Source organism: Solanum lycopersicum, chromosome 9 (assembly GCF_036512215.1).
Source record: "Solanum lycopersicum chromosome 9, SLM_r2.1".
Classification (NCBI taxonomy): Eukaryota; Viridiplantae; Streptophyta; class Magnoliopsida; order Solanales; family Solanaceae; genus Solanum; species Solanum lycopersicum.
This window is the reverse complement of record NC_090808.1, coordinates 1,171,859-1,193,800: the sequence shown is the minus strand read 5'-3', so window position 1 is coordinate 1,193,800 and position 21,942 is coordinate 1,171,859. Positions and strand designations below refer to the sequence as shown.

The window sequence follows — 21,942 nt, the reverse complement described above, 5'->3', positions numbered from 1 at the left end:
AGTGTTAGATCTGAAAGTTGATGAGAAGTGAAGGTGGAAAGTGTAGACATGAGTATGGTTTCTAAGGGAATTTGATCTAATTTTTCCATTATGGATGGGAGATCATGTGCTTTGTTTGGTGGGAAAGTTTTGGGAGTTTTTGGGATGTGTGGGATTTATAGGGACTCAAATTGCTTGGACAAATCACATAGGATTGTTATTATAGATCTATGTGAAAATATGTATATGATTTTTTGTGTCGAAATTTATGTGGTATAGTTTGATTATGTGTGGAGATTAAAAAAGAAATGAGTATTTGACCACGAAATTTCATCAGATTTTGAAAATCTATCTTCATCACAAAACAATTCCACCACCACCACAACCTCCCAAAGAAAACACAAGTCTATATACAACGTCAAAAACTCAAATATTCATGTAAATTATGGCCAAATTAGAGCGAAGACTTGTGAAATTATTGTAAAAATTCAAGTATTCGTGTACCAAGTTTAAACTTCAAAATATATGATTGAATTAGAGCGAAGACTTCTGAAGTTGTAAAAACTCAAATTTTCATGTCAAAGTTTCAACTTCAGAATCTATGATCAAACTAAAACGGAGACTTCTCAAAATTATATTTCAAAACAAAGCTTAGATATTTATGTGGTCATAAACGATAAAATGAGAATATAATTGTTTATAAATATGAAAAAGAAATTTCCTTTTAGGACAAGGAGTAAACTTATTGATATTGTGGCAAACAACACCCAAAAAAGGAGATTAAATAAATTGTTAAACAAATCTAGCAATGATGGTTAGTCAATTAACAAAAGTTGTTCTTCTAAAACTTTTAGCTAAAGCAAAGAGTTCTATAGAAAAGGAAAAAGTAAAGGCAAAAGAAAAAGAGGAACATGGATTGTAACCTATAGTGGTGCAATCACTTTTAGACTAAAATAGAGTAAACACAGCCATGTGGGCTTTCACACAATCAATTGAAGATCCCAAGTATCAGTACTAGTTTTCTAGTTCTTTTTTTGGGGCGGGGGAGGTAAAATCTCATCTGACCAAGTCTTGGTGGACATAGTTATCTGGTACAGTCGTACTTGTACTAGTGGGAGGTAGCTGGTACACCATGGATTAGTCGAGGTGCACACAAGTTGAACCAGACAGGTTAACAAGAAAGTAATAATGAAAGATGCATTATTAAGTAAAGATGTGGTTTTGGAAAAGCCTAGGGAGATGAGTTAGGTAGAGTAGAATGGAAGGGAATGACTGGGAATATTGGCCTTTGTCCAGAAGCATGTGTCCATTTTATACAACTACAATAATTCCTTTCTTTTCATTATCTCTTGTTTAACAACATGGTGAAAAACAACAAGCATAAGAGCAAAAATATCAATTTGGCCCATTCATGGAAAAATATGTACACCTTTTGGCCCTACAAACAAAGTTGTAATAATTTAGTTAGGTTGGAAGTTATTCCCCACTGTAGCTTGCACTTATCAAGGGCTCTTGTCACTTACCCTTTTCATCTCTCACAGCTGCTTTTTGGGCTTTGTGCATCTTCTTCTGAAAGAGAATGGTAAATACTACTTGTGCAACATTCCCTGCATTAAAAGCTGAGATCTTTATACTTGTTAGGTTGCATGTAGACAGCGCTTTAGGATCACGAACTATCTGATGCATCAGTCACTTGGATGAATGATTGTAATTGTTGAGATGGGTGTGTCGATGCAGCAACTGCAATGAAGAATTTCCAAATGTGAGATTCTGAAGGATAATCAACTTTCAGATATTCGAGTAGTATAAACAAAGGTCAAGCATCTTGGTAATTTAAACAATATAAGATAAGTCGAATCAAATAAATAAGCACTTTGATTGTATCTTGAACATGTAAAAACGCCATATGAGGGAAGAAACATAGGTGGTAACTACCTCTCCCCTACTTCCCAACGGAGAAAATGGAAGAACATTCAACTAGCATTATAACAGATTTTCCATTAACTAACATTACTTGTGATCATACTAAAGGAATAGTCTCACAGAAAGGTAGTAGATGAAGCTCCTGCTTCAAAAATGTCCCCTATTAGCCTAACAGTTGTAAGATCACATATTTCTAGCGGAACATAGAAAAATCATCACAGAAATTGAAGTCCATGCTAGTTTACACTGGTTTTTGTATGGGATACTTCCGTTAAAGAAATCAGAGGACACACATGTACGAGCTGAAAGTATCAAAGCCCACAAGAAAAGGTAGTTACTACTCAATATGTATACTGTATAGTACATTATTGCTACCAGCATACCAGACTATCTACTGCTAGGCCTCCAAAAAGGCCTTCCAGAAGCTGGTGATCCTCTCTCCAAAGTATTTCATCAACTGAAAAACAAATACTTTTCCCAGGGGATCATAAAGTGTTTACACCGAAATACTCTCTGGTTTCGGTTTGTCCTTTTGAACGTGTCTCTTTGTTTACCAGTTAGACATCTAAACCACATTTGAATTATTTCTTGAGCACTTTTACCGCTTGAATGTTGCGTCTTGAGTTACCACAGAGGCACAGAATGACTTCAGGCTATCATTACAGGAAGAGTATTATGCTTGCTAAATGACTGTCTACTTCATCACGATAAGACAAGGCATTCTTCTGAATAATGACACAAGAGAGTTGATGGCAACCCTGTAGTCTTGCTTGCATGGCCTAGAAAACTACTTAGCCGGCAACCTCTTGCTCATCGCAGCAGATTCGTCACATGGTTTCCTCCTTAAATTCATCCATAATCACATAACCGTCATCCCTCATCGAACCAAGCAATCTTTCCAGTACCCCATAAACCTCTCCAGACTTCTCATTTGATTCATCTGTTGCTACAAAGCTTTTTAAGCCTTGACATGTTTCCATCCAACTACTACCAGTAATCTTCTTCAATCCAAGAATTTTCATGTTCTTCCTAAGCTCCTGAGCTTCTTCCCATCTACCAGCTTTTGAATATAAATTTGCCATGATGGTATAGTTTCCAGTATTTTCAGGCTCTATTTCAAACAAATGACTACATGCAAATCTACCAATATCAACGTCACCAAATACTGAAGCTCCATTAAGTAGTGCACCCCAAACCCTTGCACTTGGTTCGATTGGCATCTTTCTGATGAAATCAACTGCTTCAGATAGCTTTCCTGCTCGACTTAGAACCCCCACCATGCAAGCATAATGTTCATCCGAAGGCTGAATTCCATATTTCTCCAACAACTCAAAAATTCTCCAAGCTTCATCAATCAGTCCTGAATGGGCACAGGCTGCCAATACAGCAGTAAATGTAACAGAATCTGGCCTTATGCAATGACTCAGCATCACATTAAATAGATCAAGTGCAGCCTTGGATTCTCCATGGTTAGCATACGCTGAGATAATTGCCGTCCAAATAATGACACTCCGATCGTTCGTGTGATCAAAAACTCGCCTTGCTGATTGTATAAACCCCAGTTTTGCATAGGTATCAATAACTCCAGTAGCGACATAGATATTTTGATTACAATCACTCTTTATGGCATAGGCATGCACTTCTTTTCCTCCTTTTGCAAATGATAAATCGGAAATTCCCGGAAGAATACTCGAGAGAGTCACGGCATTAGGCTGATCACCTGATAACTGCATCTTTCGAACGAACTCTAAAGCTTGCTCGTACAAATTATTCTGTACTAGACCTGTTATCACAGCATTCCAAGTACTCAGACACGGTTTATCAATTTCTTGAAAAAAATTAACAGCTTGATCAACAAATCCATAAATCATGTAGCCTGAAATCATTGCACCATAAGTTATCTCATCCGGCCCATCCATCTCTTCGAAAAGCTTTCTTGCGTAGTCCAAGCTACCACATTTTGAATACAGTGCAACAATCGAGTTATAAACTGCAATGTCAAGTTCAATCCCGTTTTCTATAACATACCGGTGAACTTCCATTCCTAACATAAGATCATTCGACTGTGCACAAGCTTGTAGAACACTCACCACCGTAACCCCACCAGGTCTAAACTTTTCTAAATGCAGCATTTCTCTATATAATCCTTTGCATTCCTCATAAAACCCACATTGAAAATAACCCGATATCATCGAATTCCACGACACTACATCCCTTTCAGGAACTTCATCAAACACATTTTTCGCCAATACCAAATCACCCGTTTTCGAGTAAGAATCAATCAAACCATTCAATACATACACATCTGAATCAAACCCATTTTTTAAAACATAACAATGAATCATCTTAGCCAAAACAGAGTCCCCCAACACCCCAGAAACAGCTTTTAACACACAAGTCACTGTAAAATTATCAGGCTTCACATGGGGTGTCTCAAAATTCTCAGATAAAAACAAAGAAAACAACTTTAGAGTTTCTACATGGTAATTCTTAGAAGAGTAACCAATTAGAAGGGCATTCCAAGAAAATGTATTTCTCTCAGGTATTTCATCAAACACATGGTGTGCTTCTTTCAAATGTTCATTTCTTGAGTAGAAATTGATGAGTTTTGAAGCAAGGAAGTTGCTTGGGATCGTTGAAGAAAGAACAAGACGAGCATGGAGCTGTTTGCCTTGACGAATCAAGCAATGTTCTTTGCATAATTGTAAGAGATAACCATACAATGTGTAGTCAATATTGGTATAACTTTTGAGTCTGTGGAGGATGAAGGCTTTGCCTAGCATGACATGGCTGGTAAGTCGAGTTTTGAATAAATTATTTATATATTACTCCATTTGTCTCGTGTTATAAACTATTGAATTCTGTCGAACTCGTATAGCAAGTCGTAAATAACCAGACACGACAACTCACAAATCATACTATATTGATTAACTATTTATATACGTCGAAATACCATTTTTAATTATTGGATTATGTCGAACTTGTCTAATTGGTCCTGAGAACTCGATATAAGAGTTGTGTATCGATAGGTTCGATTTTAAAGTTAATCTGTTCGATTTGTTGGTTTATAGTCATGCTAAACCGTTAAGTTATCGACTCATTGATTATCCATTTATCGATTATTGAATTAACTGTTAAGATGTGACACAAAAATATGACAAACTAAATAAATCAAACACATAAGTTCATAGATTGCATTTTGTTCGAAAACAACGCTAACACATTGTAGAATAATCGAGAGTTTGAGATTGTCAAAATAAAAATATGAAATTAAATTTTAAGTCAAGAACTTTATATGCCAAATGGTATAAATATGGTTAATTAATTACTATCGGGTTATCCGTCTCAAGCCGTCGAAAACTGACAATTCCATAATAAAAAAATTAAAATCGTTGTCAAAATCGTTAAACCAATAGTAACCTTTTGATAAATTCATAATTTTTTTTTATATTGGGGTTATTAACTTCGATTCGATTTTGAATAGAGTTATACTTTGACTAGACCGATTTCAACCTTTTTCTTTTCCCTTGTCCTACCTCGTTTAGTCATTATTTCATTTATTATGTGTGTCGACTTAACTTATTTCATTTTATTCATTATACATTATTTATTATTTCGTCTATGATACAATTTTCTTATGATTTGAGTCATTAAAAAAAAGAAAGAAAAAAAAAAACTTGAAAACCAAGACATACAAATATATCCTCGAACTCTAAAAAATGGTATGGTATGCTAATACTTCTCATTATAATTTTTGAGACATTGATTTTCTTGTCGTTTAAATATTCGAGCATATATGACCTTTCCTCTAACGAAAGACTAAATAGAGACACGTGACACAATCTTATGCGTTGATTCGATATTTAATAAATGTCGAGTTGGTGGATAAGATTATGATACGCATATGTCCGTCAGTATAAATAATATATATGCTCTAGTTTATGGACGAAAGATGTACCAATATCCCAAAAGTATGACACAGGATATATATATATTATTTACGATAATTCGGAGTATATTTGTCATTTTTCCCGTGAATTTATGATATACTTAGCATATTTTTCATATTGAAGTATTCAATATCTGGTCGAGCTACAAACATATACTACCTCCGTCAATTTTTGATTGTAATAATTTCTTCTTTAGAGTCAAATTAAAAAAAAGTTTCACTAACATTTTTACGATATACTTTTCATCATATTGATATACAAAAATTTATAATATCGTATATTACTTTACATATAGAATGGGCCAGTTTTTCAAATTCAAATCACCAGCCCAAATGCCTCATAACCCATTGGGACCTAGACACATTTTGGCCCGCCAATTTCAAATGACGCCGGAGTAGCCGTATCTGGTTCGCCGTCGATCTCTTTTCCCGGCGACATCTCATTGTAAGTTATTTCATTTCTCTCTCTAGATTCCATGCTCGTAAAAAGTTTGTATCAGTTTCCTGCTCACACACCGTTAAATGCTATTTTACTAGAAACTACGAACTATGAATTGAGCTGAATTCGTATATGCTTAAGAGTCACATAATGAGTTCAGAAATTGTTAAACATTGCGTGAAATTTACAAATTTTAAGCAGATTTTTCTGTTTACATTTGTTAGAATTGCTGTTCACTTTAAAACATGCAAATTGACTTGTGTGGTTCATATATTTCATTTTGAATTTGCTATTGCAGATATAATAATACTGGAATGAAGATTCAAGTAAGTAGGAGTGGATATAGAGGATTCCGATTAGTTTTGGATTGTCGCGTAGTTGAATGATTGATTGATTGTGAGAATCTTTTCACAATGATAAAAAGGTTAGGATCATTCCGGTGCTATGTCAATCATAGGATACCGTCTTGTTTCAGGAATGAACAGTCAAGTAATGATCATATAATCTTGTTGTGTAAGCAAAAATTGTTTAAACAAGCTTTAGAGTCATTTGAGTTGTTAGAAAGGAACGCGACTTATAATTTGTATCCAAGCACGTATGCTCAGTTAGTTTCTGCGTGCTCATCTCTTAGATCCCTACCGTATGCAAGAAGAGTTCATACTCATATTTTAGCATCAAATTATCAGCCAGACATGATTTTTCAAAATCATTTGTTGAATATGTATGGGAAGTGTGGGTCGTTGAAGGAGGCTCGTAAGGTGTTTGATGAAATGCTTGAACGAAATTTGGTTTCTTGGACTTCGATAATTGCTGGGTACTCACAGAATGGTCAGGAGAATGAAGCATTAGATCTTTACTTTCAAATGCGACAGTTTGGTCTTATACCTGACCAGTTCACATATGGAAGTGTAATCAAAACTTGCTCAAATATGAAACAGGTAGAGTTAGGGAAGCAGTTGCATGGCCATGTCATTAAATCGGAACATGGTTCCCACCTTATTGCTCAGAATGCATTGATTGCGATGTACACAAAGTTTAATCAAATTGATGAGGCATTGTCAGTGTTCTCCCGTATTAATTCAAAGGATTTGATTTCGTGGAGCTCAATGATTGCTGGATTTTCACAGCTTGGTTATGAATCAGAAGCTCTGTCCTGCTTCAGGGAGATGCTTAGTCAGGGCATTTACAAACTGAACGAATTCATTTTTGGAAGCATTTTTAATGTCTGTAGAAGTCTTGCACAAGCAGAATATGGAAGACAAGTACATGGTTTAAGTATAAAATTTGGGCTTAGTTTTGACGCTTTTGCTGGTTGCGCTGTTACTGACATGTATGCTAGATGTGGATGGTTGCATTCTGCAAGAACTGCATTCTACCAGATAGGAAATCCTGATCTTGCGTCCTGGAATGCTCTGATTGCGGGTTTTGCATACGGAGGTGACCGTGATGAAGCTGTATCTCTCTTTTCTCAGATGAGAACTTTGAGGTTGACCCCAGATGATGTCACAATTCGTTCTTTACTTTGTGCCTTTGTAAGTCCATGTGCTCTTTTTCTAGGAAAGCAAGTGCACTGCTATGTTATTAAGAGTGGCTTTGATTTAGAGATTTCCATCTCTAATACATTACTTTCAATGTATGCCAACTGTTCAGATCTTCCGGATGCACATAAAATTTTCAATGAGATAAAAAACAAAGCAGATTTAGTCTCGTGGAATGCCATTCTTACAGCTTTTCTACAACAGCGAGATTCTGGAGAGGTCTTCTCGTTATTTAAGATGATGCTTCTTTCTTCTAATAAGCCTGATCATATTACATTAGTTAATATGCTTGGGGCATCTGGAAAAGTAGCCTCTTTGGAAATCGGAGACCAGGTTTGTTGCTATGCCATGAAAAATGGGCTAAGTGAAGATATTTATGTCATCAATGCTTTAATTGACATGTATGTGAAATGTGGACATATGACAAGCGCTAAGAAGCTCTTTGATAGTATGAACAACCCTGATGCGGTTTCATGGAGTAGTTTGATAGTGGGGTATGCTCAGTTTGGATACGGAGAAGAGGCTCTAGACCTATTCCAGAAGATGAGATATTTAGCTGTCAAGCCAAACCAAGTTACCTTTGTCGGGGTTTTGACTGCTTGTAGTCATGTTGGACGAGTAAAAGAAGGGTGGCAGTTGTTCAGAGCCATGGAAACGGAGTTTGGTATTATACCAACTAGAGAGCATTGTTGCTGTGTGGTTGACATGCTTGCCCGAGCTGGCTGCATAGAAGAAGCAGAAGCTTTTATCAATCAAATGGAAATAGATCCTGATATTGTGGTGTGGAAGACTTTGTTAGCTGCTTGTAAGACACGTAACAATCTTGATGTTGGCAAACGAGCCGCAGAGAAAATTTTGGAGATTGATCCCTCAAATTCTGCTGCACATGTGTTACTCTGTAACATTTTTGCTTCTACAGGCAGTTGGAAAGATGTTGCATCACTGAGGGGTCAGATGAGACAAAAAGGCGTCAAAAAGGTTCCAGGTCAAAGTTGGATCGAAGTCAAGGACCGGATCCATGTCTTCTTGGCTGAGGACTGTATGCATGCAGAAAGGGACAGCATATACTCCATGCTAGATGAACTATGGCTGCAGATGCTGGATGATGATTATTTGCCCCTCCAGAGTTAAGTTTTAGAGGTAAAACATTTGGACAGGATGACTATTGGATATACGCTTCTTGCAGTGTCCACATTGTGGAGTTGCACCTTTACATAATCAGATTTTACTTATGTAGGTCCTTGAGTTGGTTTTCTAGAAATTACGAGGTCTGGAAAGTGAAAACAAAAATTTGCCAAATAGCTATCCAGAGACATGCTTGACTAGAGAGACACTGAAGCAGCAGATATTCTTGTACAAATGGTCAAAGCAGTTTGCTGTTTTCCAAAGAACAAGTTGTCGTTTCATATAGAGATGTATTTCATATTTCCGATTAACTGAAGATTGCTGCCAAATAAAAAAAGATATGAAGATAGCATCAGGGAAAAAAAGTTAGAATTGCAATCAAAATTTGGAACTCAAATTTCAGGATGGCTCTACTGTTTTTAAGGAGTGAATGAGGAAGATATTTACTGTTTTGATGTGTAGACACACAAGAAACAGCATCTCGCTCTTGTAAACCCCCAGTATCACTTTTCAGTCATACATCTTTGTTATGTTCAATTTGCACACCTGAAGAATAATAGCCTGGTGATTGAGAGGTATTATTACAGCACCTGAAAGTTCACAGAGTGTGAGATTGTGTCCTCGAGACTTCAGTATTCTTGAGAGGATCACTTCAGGATATGGTAAGTGGAGTTCTGAGAGTGTTCTCATCAAGAATAACACTGAGAAGGGTCTTTCACTGAATGAAAGGCACAGCAAAATCTAGTAGTGGGTAGGCAACTCCATACCAGTAAATGGTCACCTTGTGGAGGAAGAAGCACTGCCTGAGGCAGCCTTCATGCAAAACTCTTGTGAAATTTTTTGTTCTTTGCTTTACTGGCTTAATGGAAGGCCACGAGACACTTCCATAAAACCTACAGCTTCTTATACCACCTAAGGAATTGATGCAGTGTAACCAACTGAAGCGGCAGATTACAAGAATCACGAGTTGTAACTCTCTGAACCATTAGCTCCCTTGAAGTGAGGAAGTAAAGCTTGTATTTTCAGAAAGCAGGTCCGAGGTACTTGATGCCTGATAAGGCTTTCTCATATGCAGCCCCAGGTGGTAACCATATTCTCAAGCCCAAATGACCGCCTCATTACTAGTGAAGTTCACTAAACTGTAAGTGAAGCTTTGGACCATTTGCTCTAAGAAGGTGATTACTGCATAGGATTAATGGTCATCGACAAGAAAAACAGATTTCCAGTATGAAACTACATGGTGCGTAAAGAGTAGTCAGAGGGCTAATAATAAGCAAACTCTTAAATTTGAGCGCTGCATTGCAACTAGAAGGCATAAATGGAAGCCAGCTATGTTAGAAGGAGTTGCTTAAAGTGTTCTGGGAGGAGATTGCAACATAGGCTTTAGACTGAATCGATCTAAGGTGGCTATACAGGTTCACACCTTTGCATCAGTCATCACTATGCATTTGTGAGTTTTTGCACATTATATTGTTTGTTTTGTAGTGTAATTGTTCAGCAACCTATGTAGGAATGCTGTTAAAGATTAATACATCAGTTCTAAATTTCAAGACCGTTGTTTATCCTATATCAAAGTGGAAATTTCAAGTATAATGCACTGAATACTAACATATTGTATTTTTATTGTACACATTAGTATGCTGTTTCTAATGTACGTATTTTTAATATGACTAGAACACTTAGATGTAAAGAAACATTGATTTTATTTTCTGAGGATCCAATTCACATGATGACATGCCATAGTTCTTTTACTAAAACACTACATCCGGTTACCACTAATAGATATAAACCTCGATTGATCAATCTCTAAATCAGTTATCCTACTTCGAAATAGGAACATCTGGAATCCAACTGAATTTCCTCATCCACCTTTGGTTGCATTAACATTTCTGTTAGCTCTGTTTGCTATTCCATTGCCTTGAAATGACTTGAGTGACTCTTCGAGAAAAGGAGTTCTGAGATTTTCAATAGATTCCCTACTTGGCACGTTAACTCTTTTCCTCCTCAGGGTTGAGCTTGACAGTTCATCAACCTAGTTATTGAGAAATTCTATTAATGATAATTTCCATTAAATTGGTATTCTTTCTATACAGGAGAAAGAGTTGGCGTTAGATTTTCTAAGTGGAGGTTTTTCTGAATGATGAAGAGAGAAAATTTAAACCGTTCAGAAATACAGATTGTAATAGCATTGTGTGAATTTGAGTATTATGCTTTTTAGTTTTAATTCAAAAATACTTGCATAGTTTTCTGAGCTTTAACCTTATACTCATCTGTCAATACTTTTCCTGCATTTTCCGCTATCTCTGATACTTCGGATGAATGACTGTCTTTCATCTGTTTCATATCCTCAACACAAGGATGAATAAGTGAACAGATCTTCTCACATTCATCATGATCAAGTTTCAGCAAACCTACAGCAACTTTAACTCTATTAGTCTGTGGCAATAAACCTCGAGTTTGTTCACTTGTAACATCAGAGGAAGAAACACTATTTTTATTCAGACAACATACTTTCCATAACAAAAAGAAGATTCCTCTTGGAAATAGATGTTTCTTCTAGTATGGAAGTCACGGTGGAGGAAAATTGAGAGCCGATCTTTCCATTAGATTCCATAGCACTCCTGAACATATCGAGGTAAAAATGTAAAAAAAGTCCTCAGATGGTAGTTGATTCATCTGAAAATGATAACTCACTTAACAATAGAATCGATTGAGTTGATGGTTCTTGTTTCTTGGGAATGAAGGGATTCTTGGGCATTTCTCCATCCATCTTCGATCCCCTTTGATTTTGTTAAGCTGAAATTCAAGATGAGAAATATAATAGCTTGACTAAAGGTATACAATGCAAAATACAGTGCAATATTTATAGATTTTATATCATCGAAACCAACTCAACCAGCAATCGATGTTTCCTGCTAGGCTACTTTTCCAAAATTCCAATCTAGTTGAATCCTCGATATGATGGGCTTCTGTGCTTTCAATGTAGTTTGTCCACTCTTCATAGGCAGAATTAGCACAATCTTGTATGTCTGAGAACTCAGCATTTAGATTTCTGGTTTTGATATTAGAGCACTCTCTAAGGTCATTGACTGCTGTTTGAACCTAAAGAAACGAAAAAAATGGAAGTATATTTGATAAATTTCTCCCTGAAAGAGATAGTCCTGCAGTAATTCCATGCTTTTAAGAATAAGAAAATCCATAAAAAAGCTATGATATTGGTATGAATATCATTGACAATATAAACCTTCATGGAAAAGCATTCTCAGCTGTGATTCTTTAGTATAAATTCTAATTATTTAGTTGAAGGCGAGCCTTGGCGTAACTGGTAAAGTTGTTGCCATATGACCTGGAGGTCACGGGTTTGAGCTGTGGAAACAACCTCTTGCTGAAATACGGGGTAAGGCTGCCTCTAATACCATAAAAGGTATGTACAAGTTGCAATGAAGAAGCACATACCAGCCTTTTCTTCTTAGTATTGGAAGCTAATATAAGCTCTGCAACTTTTTCTATGAGTTGATGTTCTTCACTTGCAGCCAGCTCCTATAGAAATAACTCAAAGGGTGAAAAGAAACCAAGACCAATATCTTCATAGTTGGAGGGTCCGGAACAACGAACAAATACCTCAAACTTCTCCTCAAGAGCACAGAGTTGCTGATCATTAATTGATTGTGATTTTTCATCCATTAGTCTCAATTTTGAAATACATGTATTCAAGGTCTTGAAAAAGTTGAGGAGAACTTCAGAGGTAACTTGAATTTCATGATATCTTCTTGTTTGATACTGATGATAGAGAAAATAAACGAAGTTGGATACACAAAATTAAGAGTATCTGGAAGAAAATTTATAGCATGCTTATGTACCTGTTGCTCTTGTCGCACAAAGGCATTTATCTTCACCTCAAGTTCCCGAATATTACCTTGCAGACCGTTGAGTATAGCATTAACATCAGCGGAAATCTTTCCAACAAGCTGCACAAGTATGCTGGCAAAATTGAGTGACGGAAGGGTGGAAAGAAAGTAATGCTGACTGAAAGAAGTATCCACTCTTACATCTGTAAAAGCAGAAGAATGCTTTGATATTGCTGAATTCACTTTGCTTAAAGCTAGCTGAGAATTTTCATGAAGATCTCGGGCTGGAACAGCTAAATTCTGGATATCGGAGTTATAATTGTCTTTCAGCTTCTGGAGCTGAACCTTCAATTCATCTGTAGCCTGTCCGTAAATTCAAGATTAGATAAGTTCCATTTTCAGGTCACAGATTATCAGAGTACCGTATGTCGAAAGAATTTCACTGTACCCTTCTTTTAGTAGCTAAGAAGGATTGCATATCTTCTAATATTACATTCAATTGCTGCTCTTGTTTGCTTACAGAATTTGCTGTTTTTCTCTTTAAAATTTCAAGCTGCTGAGTTAATTTGCTGCGGTAGCTTTGCACAAGGATTCTGTTTCTTTCCTCTCTACTGTTGCCTTTTTCTGTATTATAATAAACATATGTTAGAAGAAGAAACTGATCTTAACCAGATAAAGACTAAAGACCAGAAGAGATAGTAGTGCGGACCAATTTTGGCGAACAAGCTGGATATCTCTGATTCTGCATTCTCTACTTCAGCTCGAAACTCAAGTGCTTTATTAGTCATTTCCTTTTCTGAATAACCAGAGGTAAAATATGCAGATTCAATAATTTCAAGAATAAACTTCTCTCCTATGAGCCGTTAATAGATACATATTTATTCGTACATGGTGTAAGGATTCAGGAAAGCTTTGGATCATCTTTGTATTTCAATTATATGTTTGGAACACACTTCTTACCAGATTTAATGAGGTCGGATACTAGAGAATCCTTCTCTTGAATCACTTCTTTCGCTCGCCTATTTTGAGCTTCTAGATCATAGAAAGCTTGTTCTGCTTTCTTTAGTTCTCTCTGTCATAAAATAGATGCTGGAAAGTTTAATTATCTTGTAGGTTCTTGATATCATGGTAAAAGAGAGAGACGTATAGTAACTTGTTCAAGTAACATCCTACCCGAGTTCTCTGAAGTTGTTCAGTTAAATCTGCTGTCAGTTGTTGCTGATTATCATAAAGATCCTGAAGCTCTATCAGTTTCTGTTCAGAATGTTTAACTTCTCTATTATCTTGGAATAAATTAGAACTTGCATAAGCTGCCTACAAGATAGACCAGGTAATACTTACCTTATTTTTGGACTCTAAATCAAGTTCTGTGAACTTCAGTTTCTCAACTATCGCCTAAAAAGGGGGAAAAAGGAAGAAGCATTCGAGTTATAAAGTTTGTTACTATTTTATAGATCAAGAGTAGCTCTCCAGATATATTGATGGTAATAGCACCTTATGAGCTGCTTCTTCACTCAGGTAACGATCTTGAGGTATGTAGATTCCATTCTTCTCCCTCGTTGCATGTAATTCTGCAGAGCAAAGAAGAATCACTTATGTTATAAAGTGCATGAAGCATCCTGTACTCACACAAGGTTCGGCTGTAGGGCAACACCCTAAGGGGTGTGGTGTAGGCATCCTACCCCGATGCAAGCATCAGTGGTTGATTACCACGGCTCAAACCCCTGACCTATAGGTCACATGGAGACAAACCGTATTCCTTCAATGCCTACTGTTATAATACCACATAAACTAATAAATTGTTTAACTATAAATCTCATTTTAACCTTGCTTTAGGCAGTCCATCTCCACATACAAATCTTTGATTAGGGCAGATTTTGTCAGCTTCTGGTTAACCTGGGAATATACTTGAGAATGAAATACATGGTCATCTATAATCATAACAAGTCTCCAAAGAATAAAATTGACTACCTCTGGCCTGTTTTTAATTTGCTTGGCACGATTAGCATATTCTAGAGTACTGAGAGTCTCTTCCAAGCACTGGATGGACGGTGAAACTGTGGCAATTATGCATGTCTTTGTTTTTCCTCCTAACGAATCCCTCAGAAACCTTGTCAACTTGCTATCCCTGATATCCCGAGACTTATTTTACAATTGCTGCTTCTGTATTATAACATCCGTTGCAATGTATATGTAATGACTAAATATGTTCTATACCTGTATGGAACATGTCCAGAGTGATCAACCAAAGCATTGATGACCCTGCCCAAGGTAAGCAAGCTTTTATTTATCTCGCCAGCCTCCCTTGCTCTTCCCTGTATTTTAGAGAAGTAAATGTGCTTATGAACCTCGAATCTCACTATAATAAACTGAGCGATTTAACTTATGTACGGTGACGATGTAAATAATCTTTATACTATCAGTGTAATCTAACATGTTATGGCAGGTTGTCAGCATTATTTTCCAGGTAAGTAGTTCTACTTATTATGAGCTACCTGCATTTATCTTTCAGCTGACGTGATAGTGCATTTGTGAAATGATATAATAACTACTTCCGATTATTCTGAGAAGTTTCGTTAGTGTACCTCTTTTGCACCAGAACGTAAAATGTTCTCGGATCCAGCTAGGTCAACAAGATTCAGTTTTCCACACTTTAACAGCTCTAGTCCCTCTTGAGTACATTCCTTAACATGTAAGGTGATGGAAAATATCGAATGAGACCTATTGCTTTGTTTATTAAGTAGCGTTTCAGCTGTATGCTTATTAGCAGACCCTTTCTCCAAAATTTTGTATATTTCATCTGCAGTTGATACTGTCACCTCTTCTAAACCTCTAATGAAAACTGCGCCTTTTCCATCCTCCATAAGAGCTAACGGCTTTCCCTGCTTCTCATCTATCGGTTTTGATTCCTCGTCCAGGGAAAGAAGATCTGTTATCTCCTCATTATAAATTTCTATATATGCAACTTTCATAGTGTACTCAGCCTTTTGAGACTCCAAAATGTCAAAAATCTCTTGGACTGCTCTAGGTATTACTCCAGCATTCTTGTGAAACTCCCCATTCTACAACCATCAACATTGAAATAGGATGTAAAAACGATAAAAGCCAACAAAATCAGGGGCGGAGCTACAATATAAGTTAAGAGTTTTGACGAACCAAATAGCTTTTGTATTAGGGAGCTTCATTAAATATGTATAAATATTTAATAACGAACTTAGTAACTCAATTGAGCTACAAGTTCGGTGGCAAGTTCAAAACCAATAAACTTCAAATCTTGAATTCGCCTCTGTCATCGGTGGGGAATCGAACTCTCATCAACAAGGTGAAAGTTTAGGTAGCCAACCAACTGAGCTACTAAGATTTCCTCGCCTCTATTACCTTTTGGGGGTGGGGTGGGGGGAGACGAAGAAAGAATCAGAAAGAACCTTCTCTTTAATTGCTTCCCCTTCCATTGTATAAGTTTTTCCTGTTCCAGTTTGGCCATAAGCAAAAATAGTACAAGTATATCCTTCGAGCGCCTCATTAACAAGAGGAGCCACAGACTGATCATAGAAGTCCTTTTGCTGAGTTGATGGACCACAAACCTAACAAATATTGTGGCATTAAAGGGGTCCGAATCAACGCTACTACACAATTTTTCGTAATAATGAAAAATAGATATATATATATATAACCTTATCAAATAGAAATGATTTGTTTATTTGCTTAGTAGTTGTGTTCAATGTTGCAGTGACTTCTTGTTTCAGCTCGTCGCATGAGATCACCAAAGGGCCTTTCATCTTCATTTCATCCTCATTTGGTGGCCTGAAAGACGAGTAAGTCTCTATGGTAAGTTTATGAGTCTATCCACCTACACGTCTTGCTTGTAGTGTTATATACTACATTATCTTTAATATTAGAACATAACAACAACAATAAACCTAGCGTAATCCCACAAGTGGAATCTGGGTTGAGTGGTGAATAGGTGACCTTATCCCTACCTTGTGAAGGTAGAAAAACTGTTTCTGATAGACACCTCGACTCAAGTAAAGCAAATATTAAGAACATGTAGAGCTCCAAACATGTGACCTTATTGCCAATACACTTAGGACAGTAAGGATTCCCAATTTTCTTGAAATTAAGGTATAGTGATCGTATGAACGCGTAGAATTAGCAATGGAAAAAAATTCAACTTGTTCATACCTGCAACGCAATACAACTTTCACATTTACCCCTTTTTCATCATTTGATCTGATCAATCCTGATCTGCATGTTTTTTCAGTTGATGACCATAGTGTTTGAGACATCAAGAAAGGAGAAGAACTCCCTCTTCTTTGATGATTCGATTTCGGAGTATCCATAAAAAATGCCCTGTATTTATTTTTGTATGGTACTTCAATAGTACGAGCTGTTTGATTATGAGTTCTTTTTGGAGAATATATCGTTTGCTAGCAACCAAAGTCTCACTCTGATTATGTTGACCGGCCGGCCGGTCGAATATGACAAGGTTTTTTTTGGATAGTACGATTTTAGTTTTTGTATATAAAAACAAAGAAAAGAGAAACAGAAAATTTAATGTATGGCGTTTCACTTGTGTTGTATAATAAAGAAAATACTGTTTCTTGATGAGGTGTAACTACTTATATTTGACGTTTTGAGTCATTAGTCAATTAAACGTTATAGAAATAAAAGACATTAATAATTTTAAACTTTTGTCATTTTGCTACTTTTATTGGTAGCATATTATAGGTACACCTAAAATATTCCAACTTTCTATGTATTAATAACATTATATATATATATATATATATATATATATATATATATATATATATAATTACTGAGTTGTTATATTAATAAGATGTCTATTTAAAGATTTCTACAAGATAACATATAATTCATTATTACTCCTATCTAGGTTTGTTGTTAATCGCCGTTCACCATTATCAATTACCACTTATAAACCATCATCTTTAGTCATAACTATCACCATCACCAATCATGTATATAAGTCAGTTGTCACAAGTCATAACTATTAGACACCATATACGATCATCTCCACTAAAATCATTAGTCACTTACGAAAATCAACACAATCGACCACCACGCTATACATCATTCACCATCACCATTAGTTGTTACTATTATCCATTATAATTATTAGTTGTCATCACCAACCACCACGATCAACAACGTCCACTTTTAATTATTATCGTCAGCCACCATCACCAACACAATCATCAATTGTCATCTAGATATTAAAAAATAAACTGTCTTAATTATTTTAAAACGAAAGGCTTGATTTTTAATATGACCATTAATTGAGTAACTATATGAGAAATGAACTCAGTTTGCCATCACTGTTGGGGAGTAGAATGGGTTTTCTAAATTAAAGCAAAAATCTTTCATCAAATAATTGAAGGTGTATTGATAAGGCGATATTAACATATGTATCAGTAGGACATGTGTATTTACTTATTCAATTTTATATAAGTTTTTAAGTATTTATTTATGCATATGTAAAGTTTGAAGATATAAATATTAATTAAGGCGGAATTGAAGAATACGTTTATGTATTATGTCATCCAACTTTAAATCCTTTCTTTTTTTAGAATGTGGTCATTGTGTTGGTGAAAAAATGCATTTGATGTCAATTTTTATAGTAGTGACTTTATTTGATGTTTGTTGGAGTTAATTGGCTTGTCTAATTATGTATGTTAAAATGTCAGAAATAAACTCTCTATCCTATATTATATTTTTTTTAAACCTCGTTTTATCAACCTTGTGATCACAACTATCGAGTAGGAGTGTTTGTCTGAAAATTTCATGACTATTATAATATTGTGTTATTATACGTATATACTGATATATGATGTTTAAATCTCATTTAATAAACAAAACACACACAAACAAAATAATTGGTTAAAAATTAATATTTACAATTTAATTAAGCATACGTTCTTATATTAAATAAGATTTCATTCCTTAATTATAAAACTATTTATGGACATCTAATATATTTCTATGATTGCGACATTACTATTTTTATGAAATATTAGTTATTTAAATTAGAAATTAAAATTTTTATTTTAATCAATTAAATATTTTCTATTAATTTTATCTATGTCATGTGTCTGACGTCCAAACAAGAACTTAAAGAAATCAGAGGAGAAAAAACCCAAAGAGAAGTAGAATTTAACTCCTTGAATTCTTAATAAAATATAATTGTATTTATTTGACTGCATTTAAATTAGAGTAAATTATTGTTTTGGAAAAAGCTTGCAACTTTCAAGTCTAGGTCATTCAAATTGCAGTATTATTGGGTAACTAAAGGGATTAATTAACTTAATCTAAAATTATTCTAGAAATATTACAATTACATGCAACCCTAAATAGGACATATATTAGTTAATTCATGGTCTTGGTTTATTTTGAAAAATTATTCTCTCCATTGGAATAATAAAGTATGTGAGGGTAAATCGTTTTTTCTCGACTACAACTCTATATATATCTACGATTCGAATATAAGACATTCAGTTAAGAATGATTCGCTTAAATTTAAATCCTCATAGAAAAATCTCATATTTGAGATAAGAAATTCTTGAACAAATGTGACTTTGTATCAGGACTCACAATGTTAACTTATGTGCAGGGGCAGATATATGTATCATGGTAGGGGTGTCACGTCATCTAGTGATCTCGGTTGAAATTTTATGTGTATATATATATACGCATAAAAAACTTATGAAAAACTAATCTGTCACCCCTGGACACTAGTAGGCACATGGTGCCCGTTCGATTCTCATATTGCTCATTTTTAATGTATTTTCCGTTTCTTTTGCAAAATAATAATGTTGACGCTTCGACTCAAACGCGTAATCCACACAAGACAATGTTAATACAATTAAGTCATGGACTACATTTAACTCTAATAAACATTATTATAATATTGTATATGTGATGAAAAATCACAAACGATTGAGACTTAACAATATGACACCCATTACCTTCAAATCGTTGATCCGCCTCTACTTATATGTTATTCCAAACCGTTTTTTAATATATAATTCATTTTGTAAGATATAAAGAATCTATGCTCGTCTTTACACTTAAAAAAATTAATAATTTAACTCTCGTAATTTGCATAAGACAATAATTATTTTACCATTATGCCATGTATTTTAATCTTATTTAATAAAATAGGAAAAACTTTATTTATTATCAACTTAAGCCCACTATACCATGAACATATGGTATGTGGAATTATTCATACTAGCAAACATCAAAGGGAAATAATAATAATTATTTGATCCCTTACACATCATACAAAAAACATTTTAGTAAGGACGTTGTCCGACCCAATTGCCTACAGGATCATAGTTGCAAGAAATAAACCACCACCCGTCGTTGCAAAGAGCCCGACCACAACCTAGTCGAACTGAGTCACGCCAGACTACTTGAGTATAATGTCCGCACATTTTTCCGCTAACACATTCATTCGTATCGTAGTTGTAGTTTGGCTTTTCCGACACCCACAATTCCACCGCGGCCCTCCCCGTGAAGTCGCCACCGCCCTTGGCAAGATTCTCCCCTGAACCAGAATGAATCAAGTTACAATCACCCGCTCTTGAGTTGGCATAGCTTTGTGCTCGGGATTCCAAGTCGGCATCCCAAGACATTGGCCCGACTCCGACTTGGGCACGGGCGTCGTTGTGAACCTCAAGATAGTCTTGGGGTGAATTTTGAGCATCACAAGAGTGAAATATGGCTAATACCATGAGACAAGTCATAAGTAACAATGACATGTTAAACAACCCCATTTTTGCTTTGAGAGAAAATAAATTTAAGTTGTTGTGATTATAAATGTGAGATAAGTAGTGTATTTATAAGTAAAAATTGTGGAATTTTGCTAAGCAATTTTGGTCCTTAAACTTTTTAGAATTAATTACTTTTGGTCCTTTTTAAGTTTTTCAAAAAATGAATATTTTTTTTTCTTTATATCTAACTTTGATTGTATTATTCAAACATTGTGGAATTTTAATAATGTGAAGAAAATTTCAAATGTGATCAATACCTTCCATATCGTGTGATTTAGGGATTACTATATACTTTAAATAATTGTCATACTTTAATTTAGATATTCGAAATGTGTTTTGGAGTCTTAATTAATTTAATTTGCATCACGTAAGCTTTTTTAAAGGAAAATTCAATCTAAATAATATTTATCTATGTTTCGGGGTTTGTATTCAAAACCTCTAATAGAAAAAGGATGCAATTCAGTTTTTACCTATAAAATATTTTATGACAAATTGATTTTGGGTCATCAATATTATTGAGCCGCCTTGAATGTATCAAAAGAAAATTATTCTTTTGTTAGTCATTGAAATTAAGCAATTTGGATATAATGAAAACATAATAAACAAAGTGGTGGACACTTAAATATGTGGTTCTTTGTGTAGAAATTAACTGCCTCACATCATGGCTGCTTCAAATGGGAATTATTAATTTTTAAAACGTTTAAGAAGAGTTGAAGTTGAATTTATGAATAATTAGTTAGGTGTTTAGATAAGTAATAAGTAGAGAATAAAAAAATTGATATGGTTAATCAATATATATATGCGCATAAAGTAGTTTTGAACGGATATATTGTACATGATTTTTCAATTAAAGTGTTCAAAGATCTGATGCGTGAAATTCATATTCCATTATGTAATTGAAGAGTTTTCTCTTGACTTTTGTATTAATTTACGACCACTTAAATTTTGAATACGTATATTTTATAATTCTAAAGAAATAAAGAATCTATGTCCAACTTCATACAAAAAAAATAGCATTTTAAAATTCATACTCGAAATCTTGACACATATTGGAACAAAGGTACTAATTGGTTTTCTTATACAATTCTTCTATTAAATTTTTACAAAACTAGACATATTTGAGTTAAGTAACACAAATATCGTATTTTAATCTTAATAAAGAAAAGATAAATTTTATAAAGGTAAAATAGGAATAAATTTATGTATTCATAATTCAATGTGAACAAGTCCCACTATACCATTAACATATAATATTAATAACATATTAGAAGTAAATACGTTTTAATAAAAAATGTTGTCATGTCCAGTTATCTACATGATCATAATTGCAAGAAATGAATCACCT

The 21,942-nt window shown here is 34.9% G+C and overlaps 4 protein-coding genes across 9 annotated transcripts; 1 reads left to right on the top strand and 3 right to left on the bottom strand.

Moving 5' to 3' along the window:
- Positions 1–1,266: 1,266 nt before the first annotated feature.
- On the bottom strand, positions 1,267–4,810 carry LOC101265573 (pentatricopeptide repeat-containing protein At2g37310). Of its 3 annotated transcripts, XM_026032911.2 has the most exons (3): positions 2,286–4,810; positions 1,503–1,719; positions 1,267–1,417 (listed from the first exon to the last, which is right to left on the bottom strand). In XM_026032911.2, the coding sequence occupies exon 1, from the start codon at positions 4,683–4,685 to the stop codon at positions 2,730–2,732; it is 1,956 nt and encodes a 651-aa protein (XP_025888696.1). In that variant the 5' UTR covers positions 4,686–4,810; the 3' UTR covers positions 1,267–1,417; positions 1,503–1,719; positions 2,286–2,729. The 3 variants fall into 3 exon arrangements, with proteins under 3 accessions (XP_025888696.1, XP_069144960.1, XP_025888695.1); XM_069288859.1 differs by having other exon boundaries at positions 1,267–1,719; positions 2,267–4,810; XM_026032910.2 differs by having other exon boundaries at positions 1,267–1,719.
- Positions 4,811–6,150: 1,340 nt separating this feature from the next.
- On the top strand, positions 6,151–10,503 carry LOC101248513 (pentatricopeptide repeat-containing protein At3g53360, mitochondrial). Of its 2 annotated transcripts, XM_004246877.5 has the most exons (3): positions 6,151–6,296; positions 6,589–8,968; positions 9,066–10,503. In XM_004246877.5, the coding sequence occupies exon 2, from the start codon at positions 6,704–6,706 to the stop codon at positions 8,957–8,959; it is 2,256 nt and encodes a 751-aa protein (XP_004246925.2). In that variant the 5' UTR covers positions 6,151–6,296; positions 6,589–6,703; the 3' UTR covers positions 8,960–8,968; positions 9,066–10,503. The 2 variants fall into 2 exon arrangements, with proteins under 2 accessions (XP_004246925.2, XP_010326034.2); XM_010327732.4 differs by having other exon boundaries at positions 6,170–6,296; positions 6,589–10,503.
- A 136-nt stretch (positions 10,504–10,639) lies between these two features.
- Positions 10,640–17,436, bottom strand: LOC101248812 (kinesin-like protein KIN-5D). 3 transcript variants are annotated; one of them, XM_010327731.4, is made up of 22 exons: positions 16,984–17,436; positions 16,476–16,605; positions 16,227–16,385; positions 15,387–15,863; positions 15,019–15,116; positions 14,773–14,929; positions 14,628–14,697; positions 14,296–14,372; positions 14,143–14,196; positions 13,975–14,055; positions 13,762–13,873; positions 13,511–13,597; positions 13,250–13,425; positions 13,003–13,164; positions 12,814–12,921; positions 12,575–12,733; positions 12,410–12,493; positions 11,850–12,055; positions 11,648–11,749; positions 11,465–11,574; positions 11,213–11,373; positions 10,640–10,985 (listed from the first exon to the last, which is right to left on the bottom strand). In XM_010327731.4, the coding sequence occupies exons 1-22, from the start codon at positions 17,139–17,141 to the stop codon at positions 10,815–10,817; spliced, it is 3,099 nt and encodes a 1,032-aa protein (XP_010326033.2). In that variant the 5' UTR covers positions 17,142–17,436; the 3' UTR covers positions 10,640–10,814. The 3 variants fall into 3 exon arrangements, with proteins under 3 accessions (XP_010326033.2, XP_004246926.3, XP_025888694.2); XM_004246878.5 differs by having other exon boundaries at positions 11,213–11,364; XM_026032909.2 differs by lacking the exon at positions 16,227–16,385.
- Positions 17,437–19,993: 2,557 nt separating this feature from the next.
- Positions 19,994–20,621, bottom strand: PR1a2 (pathogenesis-related protein). Its single transcript, NM_001321040.2, is given in 1 exon segment — positions 19,994–20,621. A coding segment is annotated over 1 exon segment (483 nt). The 5' UTR covers positions 20,601–20,621; the 3' UTR covers positions 19,994–20,117.
- Between the last annotated feature and the right edge of the window lie 1,321 nt (positions 20,622–21,942).

What these genes read in the sequence shown, in the direction of transcription:
- LOC101265573 (XM_069288859.1), bottom strand. Translation starts at nt 4,685, where the DNA reads ATGCTAGGCAAAGCCTTCATCCTCCACAGACTCAAAAGTTATACCAAT.
- LOC101248513 (XM_004246877.5), top strand. Translation starts at nt 6,704, where the DNA reads ATGATAAAAAGGTTAGGATCATTCCGGTGCTATGTCAATCATAGGATA.
- LOC101248812 (XM_010327731.4), bottom strand. Translation starts at nt 17,141, where the DNA reads ATGGATACTCCGAAATCGAATCATCAAAGAAGAGGGAGTTCTTCTCCT. An exon ending in ATTTAGAGTCCAAAAATAAG is followed by an intron (nt 14,056 to 14,142) that starts GTAAGTATTACC and finishes CATTCTGAACAG; the next exon opens with AAACTGATAGAGCTTCAGGA. An exon ending in CAGCTTGTTCGCCAAAATTG is followed by an intron (nt 13,426 to 13,510) that starts GTCCGCACTACT and finishes ATTATAATACAG; the next exon opens with AAAAAGGCAACAGTAGAGAG.